We start from the raw sequence: 26,556 nt of genomic DNA, 5'->3' as shown, positions 1-26,556 counted from the left end.
GTGGCCCTGAGCAGGTCACTCCCCTTGCCCTGGGCCTCAGTCTTCTCATCTGAAAATGGATCAGATCTGGGAACACCAAACTTAATTCCCAGCTTCCTGCAAGGAGCCCTGGGAAGGGGCATGGCAGAGGGCAAGAGTGCGGGGGACTCTGGCCCCTGGGCTCTGAGGAGAGGCCTGGGGGACTCTGCTATGTGCCAAATGCTTCCAGTGTGCCCTATGAAGTAGGACTATTATTATCCCATAATAAGAGGTTAAATGACTCACAAAGGTCACAGAGGGCTGGTAAAGCTGGGATTTGAAGCTAGGCAGCTCTGGGTCATAAAAAGACTTGGACATTTTCATTGTTTGAAAGCTTGACACATAAGCCAGAGATGTAGCCCCCAAAGAGACACCAGGGCCTCGGGTCACGTTAACAGAGGCATGGGGCCACCCTCCTCAGCCCCAACCATCTGACCTCATACCAGCCCTGTGAGGGTGGCAGGGCTGGGCTACCATGCCAGGTGACAGTTGGGGAAACTGATTTGTCAGGGGTTACACAGTGAGGCAAAGGCAAAGCTAGGGTCTGTGAGCCAGATCCGTGACCATACCCTGCCATCCCAAGGCAGAGGGAGGGAAGGAAGTGGGGAAGCTTAGTCTTAGAGCAGATACCAGACCTGAGGTCTCTGGATGAGATGGGACTCTTCACTCCGGAGCCCCTCAGGGCAGGGGAAAAACATCCCAAGCCCTGACCTTGGAGCCTTGAGCCCTTACGCCTCTATAATGCTTTCCTTAGGCAACAGCACCCTCGTGTGGCTACAGCTGGCAACTACATGAAGTCACAGTTTTCCTCCCCGCGAAATGCCCAACTATCCAGTGCCTCACACTTCTCTGGAAACCCAACTAGAGAGACCAGCTATCCCTGGAGCTGATGGAAGGTGGCAAGAGCAAGGTGGCATGGATAGAGCACTGAACTTGGAGTCAGGAAACTTCAGATAAAATCCTTACTTGGTTATTAACTCATTGTGTCTTGGGTCCCAAACACCTCATCTGAATAATGGGCTGATAACATCCACCTTACGTTTCTCCCTAATGCTTTCAAGAGGATCAAAGTCATCACAAATATGAATGTGCTCTGTAAACTGTAAAGCCCTGTGACTAGGCAAAGGATTATTATACAGAGTGTGAGGAGTCCATGTTGGAGGGTCTCTGGAAGAGATCTAGAATGCGGGCATCTACACAGCAGCAGCCCAGGACCTCACATCCTTGGGCAGACTCGTTAGCAGTTGGTAAAATGAGGAGGTTCAGCCTGCTCCCTGAAACCCAATCCTGCAGAAGGAGGGGTCCACCCCAGCCCCAAACCCTCCCATGAGGCACCAAGGGAAAAAGCCTCAGGCCAAGCATTGGTCTGACCCAAAGACTTGCATCAGAACCCGGAACCCGTCTCCATATCTACACGATGAGGACCACCACATTTCTTGCAGGACTGTTGTGAGGAATTAGAGAACATGTAAAAACCATCTCGGGCTTCCCTGGTGGCGCAGTGGTTGAGAGTCCGTCCGCCTGCCGATGCAGGGGACACAGGTTCGTGCCGCGGTCCGGGAAGATCCCACATGCCGCGGAGCGGCTGGACCCGTGAGCCATGGCCGCTGAGCCTGCACGTCCGGAGCCTGTGCTCCGCAATGGGAGAGGCCGCAACGGTAAGAGGCCAGCGTACCGCAAAAAAAAACCCACCAAAAAACCATCTCTTGGGTGCCTGGCACAGAGATGGTTCATGACAAACGACTTTACGTAAACTTCTGTACATAATGGACAAGCATTGTTTTGTTCCCCAAAACCTGTGCACAGCCATTGGATGAGTGATTTTAAAGGTAAAAAAACAGGGCTTCCCTGGTGGCGCAGTGGTTGAGAGTCCGCCTGCCGATGCAGGGGACATGGGTTCATGCCCCGGTCCGGGAAGATCCCACATGCCGCGGAGCAGCTGGGCCCGTGAGCCACGGCCGCTGAGCCTGCGCGTCCGGAGCCTGTGCTCCGCAACGGGAGAGGCCACAACAGTGAGAGGCCCGTGTACCGCAAAAAAAAAAAAAAAAGGTAAAAAAACAATAAACACCATTCATTTATTATGCCAATGTGCCAGGCATTCTGCTAAGGCTTGTTATTTCATCCTCACAACCAACCTTGGACATAAAGTACTGTTTTTCCCACATTTCACAGAGAAGAAAACTGGGCCTCAGAGAGATGACCCAGGTAATAAAAGGCAATTGGGATTAAACCCTGTATTTGTCTGACTGCAAAGCCTCCCCAGGCCTCAAAGACACAGGATGGAAGGCGCGGGAGGTATCACATATCTAAACTAGCACCTTGCTTTGTTACCACTAAAAACACAAACACAAAACATTACACTAAATGCTAAGAATAAAGGGAGAGAAAAAAAAAAAAAAACCCCAAATTACAAAGTCCAAGTATAAACAGTCCAGGTGGAAAAGAAGCAAACCTGCACGAGTGCCTCACCCAAGTGCCAGGCACTTGACACGTTTATTAACAATTCCATCTTACTTCAGCTCCGTGAGGTGTTACTCCAAACTTATGGAAGAGGAAACTGAGGCTCAGACAGGCAAAATTACCATCTCAAGGACACAGATAGTAGACCCATGGAAGGGAAAGATATCCAAGCCTCCTGCTTTGCCTAATTTGTACATGGCCTCTGCAAGGGTCCAGTAAAACTATAACCAGCTAACGGCTATAACTTTCCATGACGTGATGTGAGAACCACTTCACATACACGATATCGCCTTCCATCAATTTCCAGCAAGCGATTCGGTTAAACATTGGGTGAAGTAACACCAGCCCACACAATGAGTAGTGGGAGCCGTATGTGAACCCTGGTCTGATTCCAGAGCCACCTCCATCCAGCATGCTGTCTCTGGCAGGCCCACGACAGCTACGGCCTGGGAAGAGGGTTGGGGAATGACCCGATTACAGTCACTAAGGCAAAATCAGGTCCTGGACTTGAAACCTCCATTAGCTCAGCTACCTTTCTGTCCCTTTCTTCCCGGGATCCACAGGGCCTACTAGTGACCCTTGGGAGGTCCCTCACCCTTGGGAGGGGACCATGCAAAGTCCCTTCTGCGCGCACCCTGACGCTCCACTTTCAGCGCCAACATTGGTCTAAGTTTCAGTGGTGGCTTTTTGCCAAAGCTGCTTCTGAAGCAAAGGTGGTAAAGAAGGGAAGGTGGGCATCTTAAGGCACAGGTGACAGGTACCTCAGTGAGCTAGAGCCTCCTGAACTCAAAGCTGGAAGAGGTCCCTTATGTGATGCTAAGAGGAGCAACCTAGGATAATGGGCCAGCCTGATCCAGCCCTGGTGTGTGGGCCTGGAAGGGCAGGGTGTAGACAGGAGCAGCCCAGACAGAGGAGAGGAAAGGGGGCCTCAGGGCAGGGAGGCCTGGACAGATGCCTTACCTACCACCCTGCCTCAGAAAATTAGGAGCCAACACTTGGCCAGGAGACATTTGTAATCTGTTGAATTCTAATCTAGACCCTGGGCCCACAAACGGTGCAGAGGCCAGAGGGAGTGAATGAAGAGCACCGCAGAGAACCAGGCAGATCGTGGGGCTCAGGCTTTTTGAGAATGCGCCCCATGATGTGTGCACAGACTCTGGGCCCAGGAAGGCGAATATTCTGGTTTTTCAAAAGCAGTTGGACATCCTGATTAATGTGGTTATGTCTTTGATTTTGAAACAAAACACAAAACAAAACAAGCAGAAACAAAGAGGGACAAACAAGGAAAGGGCTGTCTGTCCCGGGGCACTATATTGGAAAAAAATAGTAATAAAGCACAAACTCAGATTCCAAAGTTCTGTATTTTTCAAAATAAAGATCACACATCGTTTAGAGACAATCTACACAAGAGTTACAAAAAATAGTTGCCCAGGCATAAGCATACACAGGTTTGTTAATTATACACATATGGTTACAAGTGTGCTTGCAAAAAAGTTCATTGGAAATATACACAAGGCTCTGGAAATGTACACCGTGTAGTGTTACAATTCTATATTCAAACAAGGAAAATTGACAGTATGTTACATTCACTTACAAGTAGACAAAATGCAAAATACAGTTCATCTTCTGTACAAAAAGGAAGGGCAATTCACACTTTACAAGGTGAGAGGGGCTCTGATTGTAAGGAAAGTTAGGGCGGGGCTGAACTTTGCACGTCCTTTTGACTGTCACAAAATAAGCAAAACAGTACTTTTTTAGGATTAAAAAAAACCAAAACCACTAGTATGAACTGAATCATCTTGAATAACATTTAGAAAGGATCTTGCTACTATCTGACTAGATGACAAATAAAACCAAGCTATTTTATTCTTTTTAAAAGTTAACTAGGCTGTATAAAGAACATTTATTCCTTCAAAAGAAAAAAAAATTTACTTCTGGTTGAAATTACAATTTACAATATACAACACTATATGCTACGACCATAAAAGGTGTGAATATACACTGAATGCACAGGGCTGGCTAATTTTCTTTTCTTACCAAAAAACGTGTTTATGTTGATTCAAACTTCTCCACATTTACATTACAGGTATACAAATGTACAATTGTACAATCAAAAGTATGTTCGACTACTAGGGTACATTATAGATACAGATTAGACATCAAAACAAGAAAATACTACAAATTTGTATATATGCAAAGTCTACACCAAGTATACACTATGTATTTATAGAAGCAAGACCAAAAGCAGAGTTGGATTTTTTTTTTCTCATGCTAAATAATCAGATTTTGCCTTTCAATGTTAACAGAAAAAAATCCAGTAGGCAGTAAACAATTATACCCGCCTGGCCTTGAAAGACATTCTGGGTGCTCACATCTCCTCCTCACAAAACAGACTACACTATTTTCTTCAGCATAGTAGTCTCCAAAAAAGGCAATTTTTAGAAATTTCATAAACTTAATGTCATAAACTGAAGCTTTAGCAACTCTGAAATGATTTCATTTTATATATATATATTTATATATATATATATATTTTTATAAACATTGTTAAATGCCAGTTTGGGGTCATTTAACTAAAATTCAAACTTCTCAGGTTTTTTTGTTTGTTTTTCTTTTTTACTAAAATGAGGAGTTGGGGAACAGCTATTTGCAAAACTTGCCAGCGAGGCAAATGAGTTAAAAACTTTTCTTTTTTTTTTTTTTTTTTAACTTTTTTGTTAAACCAACCACCCTGAAAGTTTCCACATGTGGAATATAGATACAACGTTGAACAAAATATGTGGCCTCCCATGTACATTGGTTACCTATGTACAAGTATCCTATACACCAGTAAAACAACAGGGCAATTAGTCAATTAAAAAAAATAATTAGTACATGTTATGCGTAATAAAATTAAACAAATTTACAAAGGCTTTTCCACTTGTGGATTTGATTCCTTTTTTGGGAGGAGTGGGTAATCCTGGAGCAACCATTTACCCATTTCAGATTCTACACTAGAATATTTCTGGTTGCTGGTTGGATTCACCAGTGGGCCAGTGAGGTCAGTGGGAACAAGGGGACGGGGGAGACACTGCCTCAGATAATACCATTAGGGGGGCCACAGATGGGCCCTAAGTCAACGCCATTCTTCATGTAGTATTTCTCCAGCTTGGCCAGAATGTGCTTGCCGTAGGTGTACTTGCGAAGAGTCGCGATGTGAGGCCGGATCTGGGGAGAGAGCAGAGTCCGTGTCACTCTGGCCTGAGGCAGGTTCGGGCGGGCTCCTGGATAACCTGCTCCCAGGCACCACAAGGCGCCCGCCAGCACGCACGCCTCATAAGCAACACCTTTCACTGGCTCAACCCGAGCCCCTGAATTCTCAGGCTGCACTGACCGAACAGATGAGGGGAGCAGCTCCTAGCCTAAGCGCCGAGGCAGGACCTGAGAGCTCTGGAGGTCAGACAGCCACAGACCACTTCCAGAACAGTATGTGGAGAAAGTGCATCCCAAGACTGACAATCACACTGTCCACCACCGCCTGCACTGCGTCGCCCTCAAGGAGGCTTTTGGCCCCTCTGGTCCCTCGCAAGGCACCTCAGCTCTCCTGAGCAGCGGGGGTTTCTTTCTGGGCACCATGAATCCTGTGCTCACCACCTGACCCTGCTCTCCAGTTCATAGAGAATCACAAAAAGCTACTAATGATGACAATAAAAATGACTAACATAAGCCAAGCACAGTTCATTTTGAAGCTTCATAAGAGAGGTGTGATTATCCCCATTTCACTGACCAAAAAATGGAGGCACAGTGGGTAAGTCACTCATCTAAAGTCAAATGGCTAATAAGGGACAGCAGAGGTATGGGAACCCCACTGTCTGGCTCCACCGGAAATTTTTTCTTTTCCTCCAGAAATTCTTCTTCTCCCCACTGTCTCCCATGGCTCTGCTCCAGCCTCACCCTTCACCCTCTCCAAGCACACTCGGATCAGCCCTACGAAGATCTCTTCTGTTCTCTGGGCAGACCCATGTCCACAAGTCCTGTGCATCCCAGACAACTCGGTAGGCGCTTCCTCGGGAACCCCCTTTCCTCTTCTGTGAGTTCATGGAGCCTTCTACATACCTCAGCTACAGCACGTAACACACTGTGTTCGCAGTCATTTGCATAACCACCAACCGTCCACACAGACGGTGAAGACCCACAACATTAACCTGCTTCCCCATTGCAGCTTGCGCTCATACTCAAAACACAGGACAGTGTACCAGGAAGATGGATGCTCTCAAGCCTGAGCGCTCTAGGCTGACTATTTTGTCTGTTTCGTTGTGCCCTCAAAGCAAAGAAGGATCAAGTGGCTCTAGAAACCATTTCTGCACCCCACAGGACACAGACCTGTATCAGCTATTATATTCTCACCTAGGAGCCTATCTGGAAAACTATTCACAGTCCTTGGCTCAAACTCTGAGCTGTGTGACCCAGACCTTTTGCCTAACCTTCCTAAACGCATCTATAGAAAGGATGCCACACTTTCATTTGGGTTGCAGTCTGGACTCTATACACAGCTGATGTTTTGGTCACTAGAACTGGAGGCTCCAAACCCCCCTTGCTTTTGGTAACTCTTCTTTTAGAAACTAAGTGAAATTCAATTCATTCACCTGTCTCTCCCAGGACTGGCTCACTGGCTCACTGGTGAGACCACTTAACCTCTACACCTGTCCTCTTCCAGACAAAAAACTAACAACCCATGTGCGTGTACGACATTGTTGAACTCCATTTTTCACTTGATTTAAAGGAAATGCTGAACTATTCTAACAGTCCCCCGTCCAGTCCTCACTGCCTCATCTCCCGCTGCCTCCCCTCCTCCAAGTTACTCATCAGCCAGGACCATTATCTGAAACGTAGATGTGATTCTGGCACCACAGTCCTGTCCCACTGGACTTGCTGTACTTCTTCAAATACACTGTCTTGTCTCCTGCTTCCAAACCTTCAAGCTCTAGGTTCCCTCTGCCTGGAAAAGGTTCAGGGCTTTATTCCAATGTCACTCTCTTGGGGAGCCTTCTCTGCACCCCGCATTAGAACAGGCACCCTCCACATTCTCCCACAGCTCTCCCCAGCACTTCCCCAGCATCGGTGTAACCATCTTCGACACTGCTGTGTCTACCAACACAGTGCCCTGGTAAAGGAGCCCTTGCTGTAGAGCATGCATGCTTGTTAACTATTTGTTGAATGAATGAATGAATGAACTAACCTGCCGTGTGTCTCCAACATTCCCTCTGCCTTCACCAGCGTCTTGACATGCCTATCTGAGTCTCACGGCTTAAGGACTTTGGACTCCCCAGCCTTCAGTTGCCATGGCTGACACCAGCGCAGTGTTCTGTTGTGTTTTGTTTTGAACTGGAAGTGGTGGGTGCCTCGTCTGGCTCAGAACTTGAGTCCATAACAAAGATTCTCATTACTGAACTTTGTTCTCAGAGAGGGCAAGTGGCTCATCACTGCCAGACCACGGCCATCCCCTCCATCAAGAAGGGCTGAGTGAGTTCAGAGCCCGAAGGTTGAGGGTTCAGATCAGCAGCCCTGAAGGCTCACAGCACTGCCTAGCGCAGACACAGCGCGGCACACCTGCCTGTGGGCTGGTCCGGCTTCCCGGGCCCCGTGGTCTGTGTGGGGCCCGCTGGACCTGCTCCACGACTGCTCTGAGGCCATCGGCCTCTTCACGTGCTTTCTGTGCCAGCTCCCACCCACAGCACCCAACAGTTCAGATTTCTGTCCCTTTTTACTAACTCCTCTGTAGCCCAGACTTCTCCTCCTGCAAAGCCTCCCCTCAAAGCCTTGGGCACGTGATCTCACGTCTCACCACTGCTTCCCGTCGCCCTTCCCCACGCGTGCTCCGTGGGCAGGGCTCAGTCTCGGCCATCTCTGTGCTGACGTCTGGCACACAGTGGGCACCAGGTCAACGCGCCAGGCCAGGCACTGCCCTGGGCAGGCGCTCAGTCAGTAAACAGTGGTGGAATGAATGATGAAAGGGAAGAGGGAGGAAAGGAAATAAGGCAAGCGGGTTGATGTGCTGAACTGAGAAGCTGGTCTCCTAGGAGCCAAGGGGCAGAAACATGGGCTTAAGATCGAGGCGGGGACTCCCTCACAAAGACGGAGTTTAACACTCACACCAGTGAGTTACTGACAGAGGGCTGGCAAACACAGGGATAATGGCCATTCCAGGTAAAAGGAAAAAGAAGCATAGCATGAGACGCAATCCAGTGACAAAGTCTGCAAAAAGCAGCAAGATGCCCACCCTCCTTTGCACTTCAGAAATGAGAAGAACCAAGGGCCCGGCGCTTTCTCTCTGGCTGAGATCTGCACAGACTGGCCTACCTTATGCATGACGATCTTCCTCTGGGCTGGCTCTGCCACGTCGATCATCTTCTGGACCACGTAGTTGGCGTACTGGTCCTTCATCATGGTGTATAAGGCACTGTGGGGGCCGTCGTTCATGGTGCACACCTCGTCGATGAGCACGGCGCGCTCCGTACGGGAGGCGTGAGTGACACACTTCTCCACAACGTTGCTGGAATGAGATAAATCCAGGGACAACTCTTAGAGGGACCCTGTTAGGCTGTGCTTGTCTGGCCTCTGCCCTGACCTCAGGATCAACAGAAAAAGAGCTCTTAATATTTTTGGCAGATTAATTCCTCTTCTGTTTGGCTCTATGAGACTCTACCTTTGCCATCTGTGAATACCGATGTGAACCATGGCCGAGCCCAGGTCTTGGAGGATACCAGAACCCAACCCTCTAACAGGTGAGTGTAACAAGCCCAGGTAAGTGAAGGTTCACAAGACTGGTTAACAGCTGAATTGGTTAATGAGCGTAATTTCAACAGGTATCAGAATCTATGAATTCTTTGCTCACCTCTGTGAGCTTAATGAGGCCAGGAACAAGTCTCACTTGCATCTAGATCCCTAGTGCCAAGCACAGAGCCTGGCACTACAGACTTGGTCTACAGACTTATTGGGCGAAGAAAGATACAAGTAGGAACCACAGCCCTCATTCAACTACTTCACGCTGCCTCTGAAGAACAAGAAGAACCCCCCGGTATATCCGCATTTCTAAACACTTCATAGATGTATCATCTTGGGAAAGGAAAAAAAGAAATGTGGTTACATTAAATCAGAGTTCTTCTACAATCCAGAGGGACTGTAGCAGCTGATGAAATTACACCCGGCCACGCTCAAGGGCACTCACCATCCAGGAGTGACTGACTACTCGTGAATGTTTGGTTTTGTTAAGTCATCACTACTCTGCATCTGTGGCTCTGTGGGTATGAGGAAGTTGTATGATGTCAAAGAACAAGAACAATACTTATTCTTTGTATTTGTATTACTGGAGCCAATACTTCGCAGAGAGAGCATCTGGTAGGTGGGCCTCGCAAAGAGTTCATGACTAGGGGAAGAGCTGCTCTGGATCACAGGACAGTCAGGTAGAAAAGGAACTTTCAAACCTAGCTAATGCAGAAAGCTCTTTTCTGACAATCCTGAAAGACGGCCATTTAGCCTCTGCTTGGGAATTTCCAGTGATTTGGAAGTGATTCTAGGGCATCCTACCCTACGAGTGAATGGCTTTGTTAAACATTCTTTACATACTGAAATAAAATATGCTTCCCTGAAATTTCACCCATTTGTCTTAATTTTGCCTTCAACGGCTGAAAAAAGGATGTGTATACCCACTCCAGAAGCACCAAAAAAGCAGAGATAGTGTCTTACTCCTTCTTTCAAAGGCCAGCCCCCCTCAATAACTGAACAGTCATCACAAATAACCATCACCAGAACAAGTCCCTATTCCAGAGGTTTTTAAACCATAAGAGGGTGTTGCTTCCATGGAGCTCTGAAAGGACCCCCTCCATGTTACCTGGTTTAGCGTACTGAGTATTTATTATTTACATGCTTTTACTTAGAAAACAAAATTCTCAAGCTAAAAATGTCCAAGAACTACCATCCTACCAGATATTTTTTCGATCTTCCTTCTTAAGATACACAGAGTAAATCAAATCTGATAATCAATCAGGTTTAATTAAGACAACAGCCTCTCCCTTCTGATACAGGAGCAATATGAGAAAACTTTTACCCCCACCTTCCTTCCACAGTACTATGTAATTCTAGCACGAGCTGAAGGTGTGGCATGTGGAAGTGAATCTCCTAATAGCCACTGCCTTCTCCCTTAGCAGAAAAGGGAGTTAAGACATTACTGAGCTGGTTGAGTAGCACAAAGCCAGTCACGATCTCCAAATGTTCAGGCAACTCATCACTTTTTAGAACTGCCTGGCTGGGTTGTACCTTCATCCACCCGAGGACTGCTTCCCCTACAAAGTGGTCAGGATTAGAATAGGATTTTCTACTAAACTAGGTTGCAGACAGGACACACATTCTTCTGGGTGGAGGACTGAATCCTCAGCAGTGACCTGTCTTCCAAGAAAGCAAGCAGGTAGATCAGCTATCACCACTTGGTAGGATCACTGATCAGGATCCCACTTGGACAAAGGCTTCCTTCCACCTTAACACACAATCCACATTGTTCCAGTCTTGAAAGTCTATTCTAGCGTTTCTGAAACTGTGGTTCCCAACCCACTTATGGCTGAGGAAATCAGCTTAGTGATTTGAGACTGTTTTTTTTTTAAATGAAACAGAATAGTATCAGAATTAATTATGAGTAATATATCTTCAGTAACATGTGTATGCACATGCCTATGCACTCAAAGTCAATGAAAAATTTACTTTGTATTCCATATTAACATCCAAAATGTCATAAGGTCACTAATCTGTTTAATTGATTTGTTTCTATTATCTGATTTTCAAATTTACTGGCTCCTTCTTCTGTTATCTCTAATTTACTGTTGAAGCCATACAGTGAATTTTATTTCAGATATTATATTTTTCTACTCTATAATTTCCATGTTATTCTTTCTATAATAAAGCTTCTAATTCTCTACTAACATTAATCTTTTCATTTCATTACAAGCATATTTTCCTTTACATCCTTGAGTATAATTAAAATACTTTATAATACTTTAAATACTTTAAAATATAGTATTTTAAATACTAATTACTTCAAAATATAATAACTTTATAAAATGCTTTATAATCCTGCTCTGCTAACTCCAACATCTGGGTGGTATAAAACTATTCATAGGGGTTTTTTCTATTTTCTTCTTTGTTCTTGAGTATAGGCCACATATTCCTGTTATCTAGACATGGCAAATGATGCACTGTATAAACAGTTCTGTCATATTCCTCCTAAGAGTGTTACTCCTTCACTCCCCCTTTTTTTGTACGCAGTTAACTTGGCTGAACAAAAACTGCAAAATTCTCCCATGCAGTAGGCAGCAGATGAAACCTCAGTTCAATTCTTTTAGCCTTAGTTGGGTTGCCTCGAGTCTGTCCTATACAAATGAGGTTCAGGAGTCAACCAGATATTTAGAAAGTTTAAATTTAGGGTTCCTCCTCCTCCCTGGTTCTCTTCCTTTCCAGGATTTCTCCCCTGTCATTTTGTCACTCCCATGGTCATCATTTTGTAACTTTCTTAATTATAGTCAATACCGTATTATAAATTTCAAAGTTGCTAACAGGCTAGATCCTTAATGGTTCTCAACATAAAAATGATAATTATGTGACGTAACAGCTAATGCTACTGTAGGAATCATATTATAACATATAAATGTATCAAATCAACACATTGTACACCTTGAACTTGCACGATGTTCCATGTCAATTATATATCTCCCCCTCCCCAAAAAAAGGAGGGGGAGGAGGACGGGGAAATTTCCCCAGTGCAATTAACCTTCTTCCAAGTATCAACAACCTCCCTGACTCCTCTCTGGTTATCTCCCTGCTCTCTAATGTCTTCAGGTAGTTTTGGGCATTTTGTCAACAATTTATTAGTTGTTATCTGTGAGAGGATTGGGCCCAAAGTAGCTACTTGGTCATTATCAGACCACAACTCTATTATAATATTAATACTTAACACTATATCTAAGAGTGAGATATTAAGTACACTGAACAAGAAAGTAAATAGGACAGCAACCCCCCAAAAAAGAACTAAGAGATTCTGTCCCCTATTTCCCTGATCCCGGCAAATGTCCAAAAAAAGGAATACAAGGTCTAAGAGATGACCCTGATGTGCTTAGGCTGTTGAGACACTGGATCTGTGGGTGCTTTTATTTCTTTTCTCTATTTTCCATGCTGTAATGTTATAAGATTTCACAAATTAAAAGTGAACAATTTAAAAACATCAAGGTTGTATGAGTCACACCCGCCTTGCAATTTATTTTAAAAACTAGAGAAGAAAGATATTCCAAAAATACAGAATACTATGTTATGTGTATGATAGGATATACAGACTCTACTCAGAGTATCACACCACTAAGCCGCTGGAGGGCCATTCATTCATTCATTCATTTGGCTGCACCTGGTCTTAGTTGCGGCATGCGGGATCTTTACTTGTGGCATGCGAACTCTTAGTTGCAGCATGTGGGATCTAGTTCCCTGAGCTGGGATCGAACCTGGGCCCCCTGCATTGGGAGCGCAGAGTCTTAGCCACTGGACCACCAGGGAAGCAACAATTTCTTCTCCAACCTCTGCCACTTATAAGTTACTTAAGACATCTTTCACAACCTGGGAATAACTAGTACATTTTATTCTTGGGCTGGTATGATATGAAGACTGAAAAGAGATTTTTAAAAATACTAAGGCCTATATATAGATATGGTCACCTGCCCCTTAATTCAGGTATCAAAGAGGAAACTGAGTAAAGGATAACATTTCACAATTCCAAACAAGTAAGTTACTAAAATACCCATTTTACCAAAGTACAAAATGTATGTGCTTTAGAAACACATTCCCCCAATTTCAAAGTGGCGAACTCTGGGGAAGTGAGGAGCCCGCTAAGAGATGTCTTATGTTTCATAGTTTGTAGCAGAACTCTTTGACTTTTTTAGCTATGTGTACTTTGAGGAAAATAAACATTAAAACAAAAAAAGTATGAAAATTTCTCTAGAGCTGAAATACTATTTAATCATCTCTTCTGGAAAACAGCCTGAGTAATTCAAAGCACATACCTTGCAAATTTGTGCTGACTCAATACAAGTACATTCCCTCGAATTTCTGCTACAATTTTACTTTTATCTTCAGGACGACCATGCTCCAATACATGCTGGATTACATAATTTCCATATTGATCCTATTTGAGAAACAACAAGAGAAATTTTTTAATTTATATATAAACAGGCTCTATGTTACTTAAATCCTTATATCTAATCAACACCTATCTTCCTGTAAGACCATGACGGCTTACCTGAACACTAATGAACACATAAGAATTTTTTAAATGGATAGGTAGTGACAATTTTTCCCTGTCATTACAAAACAGGAACACATTATTACTAGACAATGGAATGTTTCTATATATATATTTATGCCCAAAGGTCCTAGTCAGGGTCTTCATAAAGTACTATACACAAAAATGTAGGTCTCTTCTCATTTAAAAAAACTAAAAAAGAAGAGAAAGTAGGTGGGAATAAAGAGCTATTTTTCTCTCTAACAGAAATATACAAATGGGTCTGTGCGCCTGTCTTTAACAAAGAAAAACTGGAAATACTCACAACACCTAATTAAATAACATTACAAGCACACAATGGAGATAACTCATCTAAAGTGAAAGATCCTTTGAAAGAATAAGTGTGTATGAGCAAGGAATTCCTAAGGCAGAAACATTTATTTGTAAGATGTAAAAAATTAAAAGTGCACATATAATGCTTTTTAAGAAGCGCCTATGCCAAATGTGCCTGCTTCTGGACAGCAGGGTTATGGGTGGTTTCTTCTGTTCTGCTGCTACTTTCTGTACTTTCAATCTTTTCTACAATGAATATTTAATACACTTATAATCTCAAATCTCTCACCAAAACAAGCAAGAAACACTGCCCAAAAATTGCTTCAGGACAACATACTCTATGTAGAAAGTGTTCAAATAGTATGATATGGGAGACAATTTTAGTAGAAGCAAGACAAAGTACCAAAACTAGAAAGAAGAAATCAACTAATCCACTTAGTCCATTTGTAAAGATGAAACTGATAGACTAAATGGCCTAAGTGGCCACAGTTAGCTTAATCCATGACAGAGTTCTGGCTTTTGACAGTTCTTGGCAGATCTCTTGATGAATCAGAGGCAGATCTCAACTCCAAGGCCAGGGTTCTACTCATTACCCCTATTCATAAAACACGAACCAGGCTGCTGCAAACGAAAACTTGCCCAGAGCTTCAATGGGCATTTTAAGCACATTAACCTCTTCTGGAACAGATACCTGTGCTAAGAAAACACAAAAGCCCACAGGTGTTTGCAGTTACTCTACGGGCAACTCCACTACCTGTACAAGTTGCTCTGTGTGCTGGTGAAGCTCCTCTAAAATAGGGAGTGTCTGGTCAGGGAGACAGTGCTCCAGGATCCTCTGAATCACTCGGCAGCCGTAAGGATGTGTGGACAAAGCAAACACCTAGGGCAGACCAACACAAACAAGAAAGCCAAAAATAACAGTTGCCACTTTCAGTGCTTCAATATTGTTTACATACATTATCCCATTAATCTTCCCAATGACCCTGAGAGATAATCATGATTAAAACTGAAGCTCCTAAAAGTTTACATAATGTGCCTACAGTCATATAGGTAGTAAGTGACAGAGCCAGGATTTTATTTCCTACTCTGACTCCAAAGCCCAAATTATAAGTATGGTATTTAAGTTCTCTCTACGTACAATAAGGTGAGCATGTATGTGTGAGGATAAACTCATTTCTTAAACCCATTCTAGGAATTCATAGATGTACATAAATTCAGAGCTAAGAAGGACCTTATTCAGAAAAAGCTTATTTAGAAGGGAACACAGAATTGGTCAAGGTCATAGAAAACACACTTAGTTAAGAGTCCACAGTGTCAAAGGATGGGTTTAAAAACAGAAAAAAGAAGGGCTGGGATCAAAGCCTGAATGCTTTCACATAACTACACTGTAATGTTCTGAATTTTAGCTTTATAAAAACGTTAAACACTCACAGTCTGGAACAACTTGACTTATTTCACTCAACATTATGTTTCAAATATTTACTTATAATACTGTGGGCTTCTATCGTTTATTTTGTATATCTGTATAGTATAATGTTGGGAAAATATGTGGCTTGTTTTTTTGGGGGGTTCCAATCCTCTCCTGATGGACATCTGGTTTATTTAGTCTTTTCCTATTAGGAGAATAATGCTGCTTTAAACATGTCTAAATACATCTCATGGTGTACATGACCAAACATTTCATCAGGTATATACCTAGGCCAGGAGTGCTAGATCACAAGAAATATAAATGTTGAACTTTAAAAGATACTAAATTATTTTCCAAAATGGGTCTATTCCCACCAGCAGTGTATCCAGATCTCACATCCCTGCCAGTACATAGCAACCAATGGTAGAAAATGGTCTACGGGACTTCCCTGGGGGTCCAATGGTTAACACTCCATGCTTCCACTGCAGGGGGGCACAGGTTTCAATCCCTGGTTGGGAAACCGAGATCCCACAAGCCGTGTGGCGCGGCCAAAAAAAAAAGAGAGAAAAGAAAGAAAATGGTCTACTATCTGTGGTCCTTATTTTGCATTTTCTTGATTACTAATGGAATTTATTTTTTCATATGTCTACCAGCAATTTGTGTTTCTTCTGTCTATTCAGGCTTTAAGCATTTTTGCATTAATTTGTATTGTTCTCCTTGATTTCAGGAGTTCTTTATATATTCTGGTTATCAATTTGTTGGCATTTTCCATCTTGAAAATATTCTCTCCCATTCGGTGGCTTAATCCTTTTACTTTCTTGTATATTTCACACACACACACAAATGTAAAGATAAACAGCTCTACTCTTTTTTTTATTAACTCAGAAAATCCCAATAACCCTCAAGTTAGTGTCTGTAATCTACTTAACCACTGCAGTTTAAGTGAGCAAACCCCAAAACCCAAACAATTCTAAAATCCCATTTCGATCTAGGCTTTAGCAGTACCCATGACTACACCTGAAAATCTATTTGGTATTTCCAATTTTTCCCTTTTTAAAAACAAAAACAATTTCACACACCCAAAAAGATGTATTTTACTCTCTTGTCCCACCTAGCTTAGGAGACTGGGAGAAGGTTGTTTTTTGGCAAAAGAAATTAATGATAATAGCCAATTAAGGGGCAATTCTGGAAAAACTAGGGTATGACAAAATATCAACTCTGCTTGGAAGTTGGCGCTAAAAGCACACTAGTCCTTACGACATATAAGTAAATAGGAGAAACTGGAAGCTATCTCTGGTTGTGTGCCACTTAACACAGTTCAAACCAACCTGATCACTGCCCCACCCAACCCCCCAAAATTAAGAAGCACCTTGTTATTTTAAAGACATAGTGACACATAACCTGTAAGATTAGTTCTGTAAATGACCTAAACTTTAAAACATGATAAAAACTTTTAAGTATCAAGATAAATAGTACTTAACCAAAGGAAAAAATTTATTCTTCAAATATCTGATGACAGTACCTCATCCTGACATGAGCGGATATCTGCATTAATGATGGAGAGAAGACCCACGGACAATTAAGGGAAGAACCTTGGGTGCGCAGAGCTAGGTACCTGACCGCACTGAACAGGAATGCTACTGACTGCAGTCTAAAGTACACTAAGCCCTTTAGAACACTCCACAAACCCCAACCTGTTCTCTGCTCACCATGGAAACATCCATCAACTCGTTTCCCTTATTTCTTTCCTAAGGCACTTACCTGTCCCTTAAATGCATCGATGATGAACTGCAAAGATTGGGGTTGCACACATTCAATGCATTTCTGAACCACGTGATTGCCATTCTGGTCTTTCACACACTTCAGGACATGGCCATCTAGTTCCCGAACCATCTCATTCTATTGGAGACAAGGAAGGAAAGCACCACCAGAATCACAGAGAGCAAACACCTGGATGGTCAACGTTCTCCTCACCAAACACAAAAGCACTGAGCAGGGAAGCCGTGACAATGAAGGTGGGACAACTCAGCTGTGGCACTCTGACAACCTGGTAACAAACGAAGACTGGAGTTTTTCCACATGTTAACAAACTTCCTATAATAATAACCAGGCTTTTTTTTTTTTGATTGTTTTCTTTTTTTAAAAAATTTTTATTTATTTATTTTTGGCTGCACTGGGTCTCTGTTGTTGCACGGGGGCTTTCTCTAGTTGCAGAGAGAAGGGGCTACTCTTCGTTGCGGTGTGTGGGCTTCTCATTGCAGTGGCTTCTTTTGTTGCGGAGCACAGGCTCTAGGCGCACGGGCTTCAGCAGTTGTGGTTCACAGGCTCTAGAGCTCAAGGCTCAGTAGTTGTGGCACGTGGGCTTAGTTGCTCCACGGCATGTGGGATCTTCCCAGACCAGGGCTCGAACCCGTGTCTCCTGCATTGGCAGACGGATTCTTAACCACTGTGCCATCAGGGAAGCCGAATAATAACCAGTCTTAAGAAAAGTTCTCTAACTTGCAAAAGATCTCTCTGGGAGTTACCAAAAAAGTGCAGTCATCTTCAAATTATAAACGAGCCGATATCAAATCAACTACACTGTATTAGAGAATTTCACATACAATTCATCATGTTTTCACCATGAGAACCCTGTAAAGTACATATTACTAAAAATGAAAATAGTTAATCTAGAGCTTACTCTAGGCTAAGCAGACCTCTAAGTGCTTAAAATGCTTTGACTCACAATCTGCCTCACAATCCTATGCAGTAGACACTATTACAGATGAGGAAATCAAGGCACAGACAAATCAGCTGGCTTGTTAAAAATCACAGACCTAGACTTGCTCCGATTCAAACCCAAGCAATCTGATTCCTGTGTGTGGCAAAACAGACCATGTCAGCAAACCACCTGTCAAATATTACCCTGCACACCTTCCTCCACCCGTATATGTGAATATATGAAGATATTGAGTCTGAAAGGGGTTAAGTAATGTATTAAAACTAAAGACAGTGACTGAATCAGAATTCTAGCCCGGTCTATGGCTCCAAAATGATCTTCCCACCAGGCCAGACTGACTGCAACGTCAGCTGGAACAATACTCTCAGTTAATGAAAAGTGTCCAAACTCAGGGAAATACAGAAGGCCAGGGACTTCCCTGGTGGCGCAGTGGTTAAGAATCCGCCTGCCAATGCAGAGGACACGGATTTGAGCCCTGGTCTGGGAAGATCCCACATGCCGCGGAGCAAATAAGCCCGTGCGCCACAACTACTGAGCCTGAGCTCTAGAGCCCGCGAGCCACAACTACCGAAGCCAACGCACCTAGAGCCCGTGCTCTGAAACGAGAAGCCACTGCAATGAGAAGCCCGCACACTGCGAAGAAGAGGAGCCCCCACTCACCACAATTAGAGAAAGCCCGTGTGCAGCAGTGAAGACCCAATGCAGCCAAAAATAAATCAACTTAAAAAAATAAATAAATAACTTTTAAAAAAGGCCAGACAATGAGTGTGTGTGTGTGTGTGTGTGTGTGTGAGAGAGAGAGAGAGAGAGAGAGAGTGTGTGTGTGTGTGTGTGTGTGTAGGTGCGTTGGGATTTTGACTGGACCCCATCCCCAAACCTGCTGCCTCAGGTCTCAGGCATCCTTAAGCTGAATACCTGTACCACGGCTGGGCCCTGGTACTTGCTGCCCAATTTCCTTGTTATATACAATCTCTATACATTAGTTTCACTGTGCTGACTCCATATTTATGGTAGAAGACTACAAGCCAGTTTATAATGGTGACATTTGTGAATGCAATGCCTTAAATCCCTGAGATGTTAAACATGTCAAAGCAACTAAACGATTTTCTAATTAAAGAAATTCAAGACTACAACACCAGGGACTAAACAAGCAAAACACAAGAGACTCAGGAAAGTTTCCTGAAGCAATTAATCAAATGTCAGAAAAGAATAATTTACTACGGAAATATAATTATGGGAATGATAAATAGAGCAGGACGCCTATATAAAGATAAACACAAGGGACACTTCTAATAATCAAAATGAAGGGGAGGGGGCTTCCCTGAATATTTTCTTGAGCCCAAAGAGGTAAAAAACTCCACTGGAGATGAGTTTATTGCAGCTAAAATACACTTACATCTGGAAAAGAGTAAATTATTCATACCAGGAGCAGTAGTTTAGACCCAGAACAAGAATCACAGAGAAACCAGACCAGGAAAAGATATGCAGGAATAGCAGGTAGGAAGAACAATTGCCAGGGGGAAAGAAAAGGGGGGTAAAAACTGCTACAATGTAGCCATTGGATCAGAAAACCAAAAAACAGTAAAATCTGAAAAGCTGGAGACAAAATCAACAAGTTATCATAATCCTGGGAGAGGGCAAAGATGGGGAAAATACCTGGGAAACCGTAATTTCCTGCTTGCTTTCAGTAAGCGGGCATTATGGTCAAGAGAGGAAAAGAAGTTCCATATTCAAATCAAACAAGAAAATTAAAGAGGAAAGATTCAGCCATCAATTTTCATCCCTGAACATCCTAGGGAAAATTAAAACTGACAATGATCTGAACATTAAAAGAAAACAAACTAGTAGCTTCACCCCTGCTTCTAATTACTCACACACAGCACCCCTATTACTGCTGTATCTCCAGTACTGGCACTAAATGAATGAACTCTCAACCTGCCGTGTGTCTCCAACATTCCCTCTGCCTTCACCAGCGTCTTGACATGCCTATCTGAGTCTCACGGCTTAAGGACTTTGGACTCCCCAGCCTTCAATTGCCATGGCTGACACCAGCGCAGTGTTCTGTTGTGTTTTGTTTTGAACTGGAAGTGGTGGGTGCCTCGTCTGGCTCAGAACTTGAGTCCATAACAAAGATTCTCATTACTGAACTTTGTTCTCAGAGAGGGCAAGTGGCTCATCACTGCCAGACCACGGCCATCCCCCCCATCGAGAAGGGCCGAGTGAGTTCAGAGCCCGAAGGCTGAGGGTTCAGATCAGCAGCCCTGAAGGCTCACAGCACTGCCTAGCGCAGACACAGCGCGGCACACCTGCCTGTGGGCTGGTCCGGCTTCCCGGGCCCCGTGGTCTGTGTGGGGCCCGCTGGACCTGCTCCACGACTGCTCTGAGGCCATCGGCCTCTTCACGTGCTTTCTGTGCCAGCTCCCACCCACAGCACCCAACAGTTCAGATTTCTGTCCCTTTTTTCCTAACTCCTCTGTAGCCCAGACTTCTCCTCCTGCAAAGCCTCCCCTCAAAGCCTCGGGCACGTGCTCTCACGTCTCACCACTGCTTCCCGTCGCCCTTCCCCACGCGTGCTCCGTGGGCAGGGCTCAGTCTCGGCCATCTCTGTGCTGACGTCTGGCACACAGTGGGCACCAGGTCAACACACCAGGCCAGGCGCTGCCCTGGGCAAGCGCTCATTCAGTAAACAGTGGTGGAATGAATGAATGAAGAGGGTGCAAGTGAAGAAAACTGGAAGGTGGGTTGGAAAAAAGTTTTGTCTGTTGAGGTGGTCAGTTCAGGTAGAAGAAAAGGACAACCTTACCTGCTTCAACTCTTGCCAAACAAAAAACCCACCTCTAAAATCACACCTCCTAAAGACTAAGGTCTGGTCAAAGGGAAGAGTGTTTGAAACCACTGGTTTTAACACAAGACACTTGATCACTATAAACTTACAAAATTAATTGCACGGTTCATGCCTGCCATGCACAGAAGGTAGCCACAAGCACCAAAGAAAAACTGTGAAAGAAAACTAAAGACTGACAAACTTACGAAGTTCACTACATGTACCATGAAGAAACATCAAACACCAAGAGAAAAGTTAAAGGGGAAACTTACAATTACCTGCTGGTCTGAGGGAATAAACTCAAGAGCTTTCTGGATAACACGGCAGCCATACATCTGCAGTGCCAGTGACAGGACATGGCCTCGAATCCGTTCAGCCAAAGCCAGCTTCTGTTCAAGGCTGCCAAACTAGACATAATGTGTGGGTGAACACCATTACTTAGGTAGAAAGAAAGAAACCAGAGAAAGCAAAGCATTCATTATTCTGTACCAACCATTGGCATACCTCTTTTATTTAGCCCTGTATTCTATGATAAACTAAACCTTTTATTTAAAAAGCCTGTGTTTCTTCAAACCAGTGGTTATCAGCCTCTGATTATGAGGAACTCTTTTTAATGTTAAAAAACTTCTCAGATATCCAACTGGAGTAGTTCCACTACTAGTATCTGCTAAACAAATAGGCAATTCCTCAAAGCTGCCCTTAACTCATCAAAACTATTAAATACACCTGTATGTCCAAGAGCATTTACATTTATTCTTAAAACAATAGTACATGTGGAAGACATTGTTTATTAAGGCTTTAGACAATGTCTGGGGAAGATTCAAGAACTTCTTGCAACAAATCTACTTCACTTCAGTCGTCTGAGCCCCGTAAGCTGAAAACAAGTTCTTCTTTCATCTCTATGAAGTTTAAGCCAAGGCACACATGCACACTGCTCTGAATACACTGGTCTATATTACTGTAAGAATTGATAATGTCTATTTATACAAGTCAACAGAATAGGGGGAAAGTCAGTAAAATCAAGGGGTATGACAGCACAGTGTTAAACCTCTTCCTAGAACGTTTCTCCATCCCTGGCTTTTTACGTTCATTTGAATAGCATGTGAGACTGGAAGAGACTTTATGAATAAGGCTGCCCAACCCACTCATTTTCCATACAAGAGAACTGAAGTCCAGGGACATCCTCTAAGTCAGAGGAGTTCTCTAGCTTGTCCCAAAATCATACTGCTATAACCCACTGTTCATTCAGCCACCCCTAGCTGCATTAACCTCTGGAGCTGGAGATCTATTTTTATATCTGTGACAAAACGGCATTCGAAAGTCAAAATTACAAGAGTCGTGTTTAGGCTGATATCTTAATCCGCAGCTGGAGAATTCAGAACTTAGGCCTTTATGAGAAAAGCTGGGAAGACTGAGGCTGTGAGTGAGCCCTTTTTTTAATCTTCACACAAACCAAACAAAATAAGATGTAAGAAATTTACAGATTTCTTTTGTTGGGGGGCAGGTAATGTGCAGAGTTGCAGCATTTTCCCCCTGTACCAGACGTTTCATCTCAATGCTTCACTCCTTTCTGGATTTATAATGGGGTTGTTGATACCAGTACACCACAGCTACAAATGGTTAGCAAAAAGTCCCTGCCTTTCTGACATTTTAGTTTAGAAGAGGAAACAGACATTAATCCAACAATCTCGTTAATCCTTTCCAAGGAAAATGATAACAGGAGTGGACATTATCCACATTAACGAAGGAACAATAAGGAACCAAGGCTGAAGGATCACCCAAGAAGCAGCATTTAACAATCCTCATGACTGTGGTTTATGATGAAAAACACGAGAGTTGGTATTCAAAGATAATTCTCTAGGAATCCATTTTTTTAAAATTCATTTTCAGAACTTTACTGTGGTCCTGCTAAAATTATCTTACAAGGATTTTTCCTCCCAAAATGACACTTTTAGTGAAACTATTTTAGCAATCAGAAATATTGTGCGGGATCCTAAGTGGGGAGAATGGTCCTACAAACACATTTCTAAAATACACTAGCATCATCTGCTTGGGTATTTAAATGATGCACTACTGCTAATGAATTGGAGAAACATTTAAATGTGCTTCAAAAAGACCACTCACGCTTCATTTTGAGGACTGGAATGAAACTGCAATTCTAAAAACAGTTAATAAAAATCAAAATGCTATGGAGACTGTCTAAAGTCAAAGGATAGAAAGAACAAAGGCTTACTTCAAAGAACTTCTGAATGACGTAATTTCCAAATACATCCACCATAAGCTGGTAAGCGGCCTGGAGGATTTCATTGAAGACAAGCTGGCGCTCAGCTGGTGTGGCACGCTCAAGTTTCAGCTGAATGAATCTGAAGTACATAGTAAAAAGGGCAATCACAGCATTTTAGGAAGACTTGGAAAGTACATAAAGATTAGCTCAATTTATATAATGTGTCAGTTCTGAAACTAAGTGTATGTGTGTGCATGTGCATATACACACACGCCCAACAGTGTTATTTAAATAAATCACTTGAGCTCACTTCAAATTGAAGAATTACTGAAAAGGAAAAAAAAGTTATATTGTGAAGTATCCCCTAATTTAACTGAGCTTTTAGAAGTATATTTAAATTTTAGTATACTTCATTACAACAGGACATGTATTTATGTGTGGGATTGAGGGGGAGCTGAAAAGGGGGGGCAGGAAAAGAGAGAAGAGGGTGAAAGCAGGCACAACACAGGGAGAACTCTACCGGACTTTTTCTTTTAGGAACCTGTCCAACAGCAATAAACTCAAAGCCTATGGTCCTTATTATAGTCTTTAACTCACATTCATATGAAGCACTACATATTTATTAATGATGTGGAACAGTTGTCATCTATGTGCAGTCTCTTTCTAAAGTAGTAGCTATTCAGTTTGCCTTTTTTAGCTCAGGTGACTATATCAGAAAAACCATGTTCTTCTCCCAACCTGGCTTTTAGGATCTAAATATGAGAAATCCTTGCCCAGTAGCAAGCTGGCAGAACTTAAAGAGGAGGTAGGTTCTTTGGGAGTTGTTTTGGTGGAACTGCCAGAGAGAAAGAAAGAGAAAGGGAGAGAGAAGGATGGATGATGTCACCATAAATCTGCTTTTTCCTGAGGACCAGGGTCCCTTTCTGTGAAGTCCATTGGAACAGGCAGGGGTAACCAAAGCTAAATTCTGTGTTTTATAATAGCATCTTCTAACCTCTGTGCAGACTCTCACTTCTACAGGATGGAACAACAAAGAAAAGTGGTGGCACCATCTTACTCCTGAGCCCAGGGATCCCAATTTGCATTTGAATAGTGTCTCTCTGAGAGCAAGATTCTTAATAGCGATTAAAGTAGCCAAAGTGTACACATGTCTTTGTGTTAGTGTTTCTGTATTTCTTAAACTGCAGACATTCTGGGAGGTTCTCATGAACAAAGGGAACACCAGACTAATCTTTCAGAAAGGTAAAAAGGTTTGTTTCAGCACATGATCCAGATTACTAAATGGCTATTCTCAATCACTTGTATATCTGGCGACTCTCATAGCCACATCCCTCTGGAATAAGTAACAGGAAGCGTACTAAAAAGCAAACTTCGTTTCCATTATTATATGGCAATTTACTTAATGTATACCTTATCTGAAGCATGGAATTTAAGGCATTAAGATTTCAGTTACCTTAAGTGGCAAAGCCAAGTCCTCACCTGGACCCATGCTGGTCTTGGGAAAACTCCATTATATGCCCAGCAATCTCCCGCAGTTGTAAATTGGGATACCGGTTATTTCGAAAATCTTCCAAAAGCCTGCTCCTGCCAGAGGGCATGACATCAGACATTCCATATCGCAAACGGGAAGAGGAAAAAAGGGTGCTGCTGGGGCTGAAGAGGCTGGAGGCACTGCTCGCGCTGCGGTACTTGGCTTCAGCGCCTGGAGCAGCAGAGATGTATCTTCCACTGCCATTTGTGAGTCCTCCTGTTGGTTACAGAACAGGAGAACTCAAGACTCATTCTTAACGAACTTTATTCAAGAGAGGAAAACGCATCCTATACTTAAAATCCTGCATCACCTCTGATTTCTTTTCAATTCTGCTGCTTTCGTGTTAAGATTCAATTCCATTAGTGCCATGACTTTCATAAGACAAACTCACCAAGCTGGAAGAAAACTTTTGCACAAAAATTGAGAGGGGAATGCTATTAACCACTGATAGGAGACCGCTAGCAATAATGGAGCAATGGTTAGTGTAGCCCTTAGTAAATAAAATGATGAGGAAAGGTCCTGCTGTGTGAACCAGCACCTGAGCACCAGGATCAGAAAAGACAAAATGCACAGAGACTGCAGTGGTTTTCCACTCTGATCTCTGCGGAGATTCCTGCCATCAGTGGATAATCCCCACTCCCATCTGAAACCCTCCCTTAAAAAAAAAAAAAATGTTTTTTTTAAGGGTACCCAGATTAGTCTGTTTTATATAGTGGACCTCCCAAAAAAAGCTTTGAAGGCATGGTTTTGCCGCTAAATAGAAGTCTGAAAATCACTAAGGCAACCAAGGCCAAGGATGAGACATAAGGGATTAAAAAAAAGGACGTGTGCTTTGAAATGGAAGCTTTTCCAGTTCTTCACCAGGAATGGGCAGCATCTAACTCCTTCTACCGGAACAGAGCCTTGAAGTGACGGCTGTAGCAACAACTTCCAGGCTCTACCGATACTGCGCTTTGACTGCCGACAAGGGAATAATCATTGTGAATCTGAGACACATAAAACAGAGATAAGACTGATATGCCTATCAAAAGATAAAACAGAATTTAAAAATTATGAGTCTAGGGCTTCCCTGGTGGCGCAGTGGTTGAGAGTCCGCCTGCCGATGCAGGGGACACGGGTTCGTGCCCCGGTCTGGGAAGATCCCACATGCCGCAGAGCGGCTAGGCCCGTGAGCCATGGCTGCTGAGCCTGCGCATCCGGAGCCTGTGCTCTGCAAGGGGAGAGGCCACAACAGTGAGAGGCCCGCCTACCGCAAAAAAAAAAAAAAAAAAAAAAAAAAAAAAAAAAAAAAAAAAAAAAATTATGAGTCTATATTTTCAATAGACTGTTTTATAATAGAGGGTTTCTTTTTAAACTTTAGATTGTACTATAAAAAGGACGTGAAGCCCTTTTTCTGTTTTTTCCTCCATTCCTACTTTGCAAAGTAGATAAGAAATACCAGTTAAACCACAAAGAGTGTAGGTAAATAACAATTCAGGAGCCACGAGAAAAATCACCCAACATGAACTGCCTGTTAACTTCTACAGAGCTTTAATGAACGTCCGGTCTGGAGTTTAATGGTAGCTACAAAAAGATACTCAGCTTGGATTTCTCCACAGAATTCCAGGGCCCAGTTTCAAAGGTCTGGGTCTCAATGAAAAAAGTGGAACCGAAAGGAAATGGCTCAACGTTAAATTTTGTTTAAACAGATAAATAAAAATAAAAACTACTTGCTGAGCATTTGTCCTATGCCAGGATCTATGCTAGAAG

At 43.2% G+C, this 26,556-nt stretch overlaps 1 protein-coding gene across 16 annotated transcripts in view; it reads right to left on the bottom strand.

The window, feature by feature from the left end:
* Nucleotides 1–3,820: 3,820 nt before the first annotated feature.
* PUM1 (pumilio RNA binding family member 1) overlaps nucleotides 3,821–26,556 on the bottom strand; it is a 130,165-nt gene continuing 107,429 nt past the window's right edge. For 10 of the 16 annotated variants that reach the window (XM_081224439.1, XM_081224438.1, XM_081224433.1 and 7 more), the window contains 8 exons: nucleotides 24,756–25,023; nucleotides 23,286–23,415; nucleotides 21,325–21,459; nucleotides 17,271–17,408; nucleotides 14,856–14,981; nucleotides 13,551–13,672; nucleotides 8,818–9,010; nucleotides 3,821–5,685 (listed from right to left, as the gene is read on the bottom strand). In XM_081224439.1, coding sequence (XP_081080565.1) covers nucleotides 5,554–5,685; nucleotides 8,818–9,010; nucleotides 13,551–13,672; nucleotides 14,856–14,981; nucleotides 17,271–17,408; nucleotides 21,325–21,459; nucleotides 23,286–23,415; nucleotides 24,756–25,023 — 1,244 coding nt within the window. In that variant the 3' untranslated portion in view covers nucleotides 3,821–5,553. The remainder of the gene's footprint in view (nucleotides 5,686–8,817; nucleotides 9,011–13,550; nucleotides 13,673–14,855; nucleotides 14,982–17,270; nucleotides 17,409–21,324; nucleotides 21,460–23,285; nucleotides 23,416–24,755; nucleotides 25,024–26,556) is intronic. The other 6 variants (XM_081224440.1, XM_081224434.1, XM_081224426.1 and 3 more) reach the window with 1 other exon arrangement.

This window comes from Mesoplodon bidens (genome assembly GCF_964165515.1).
Source record: "Mesoplodon bidens genome assembly, chromosome: 2".
Taxonomy (NCBI): Eukaryota; Metazoa; Chordata; class Mammalia; order Artiodactyla; family Ziphiidae; genus Mesoplodon; species Mesoplodon bidens.
This window is presented reverse-complemented; position numbering and strand designations above follow the sequence as displayed.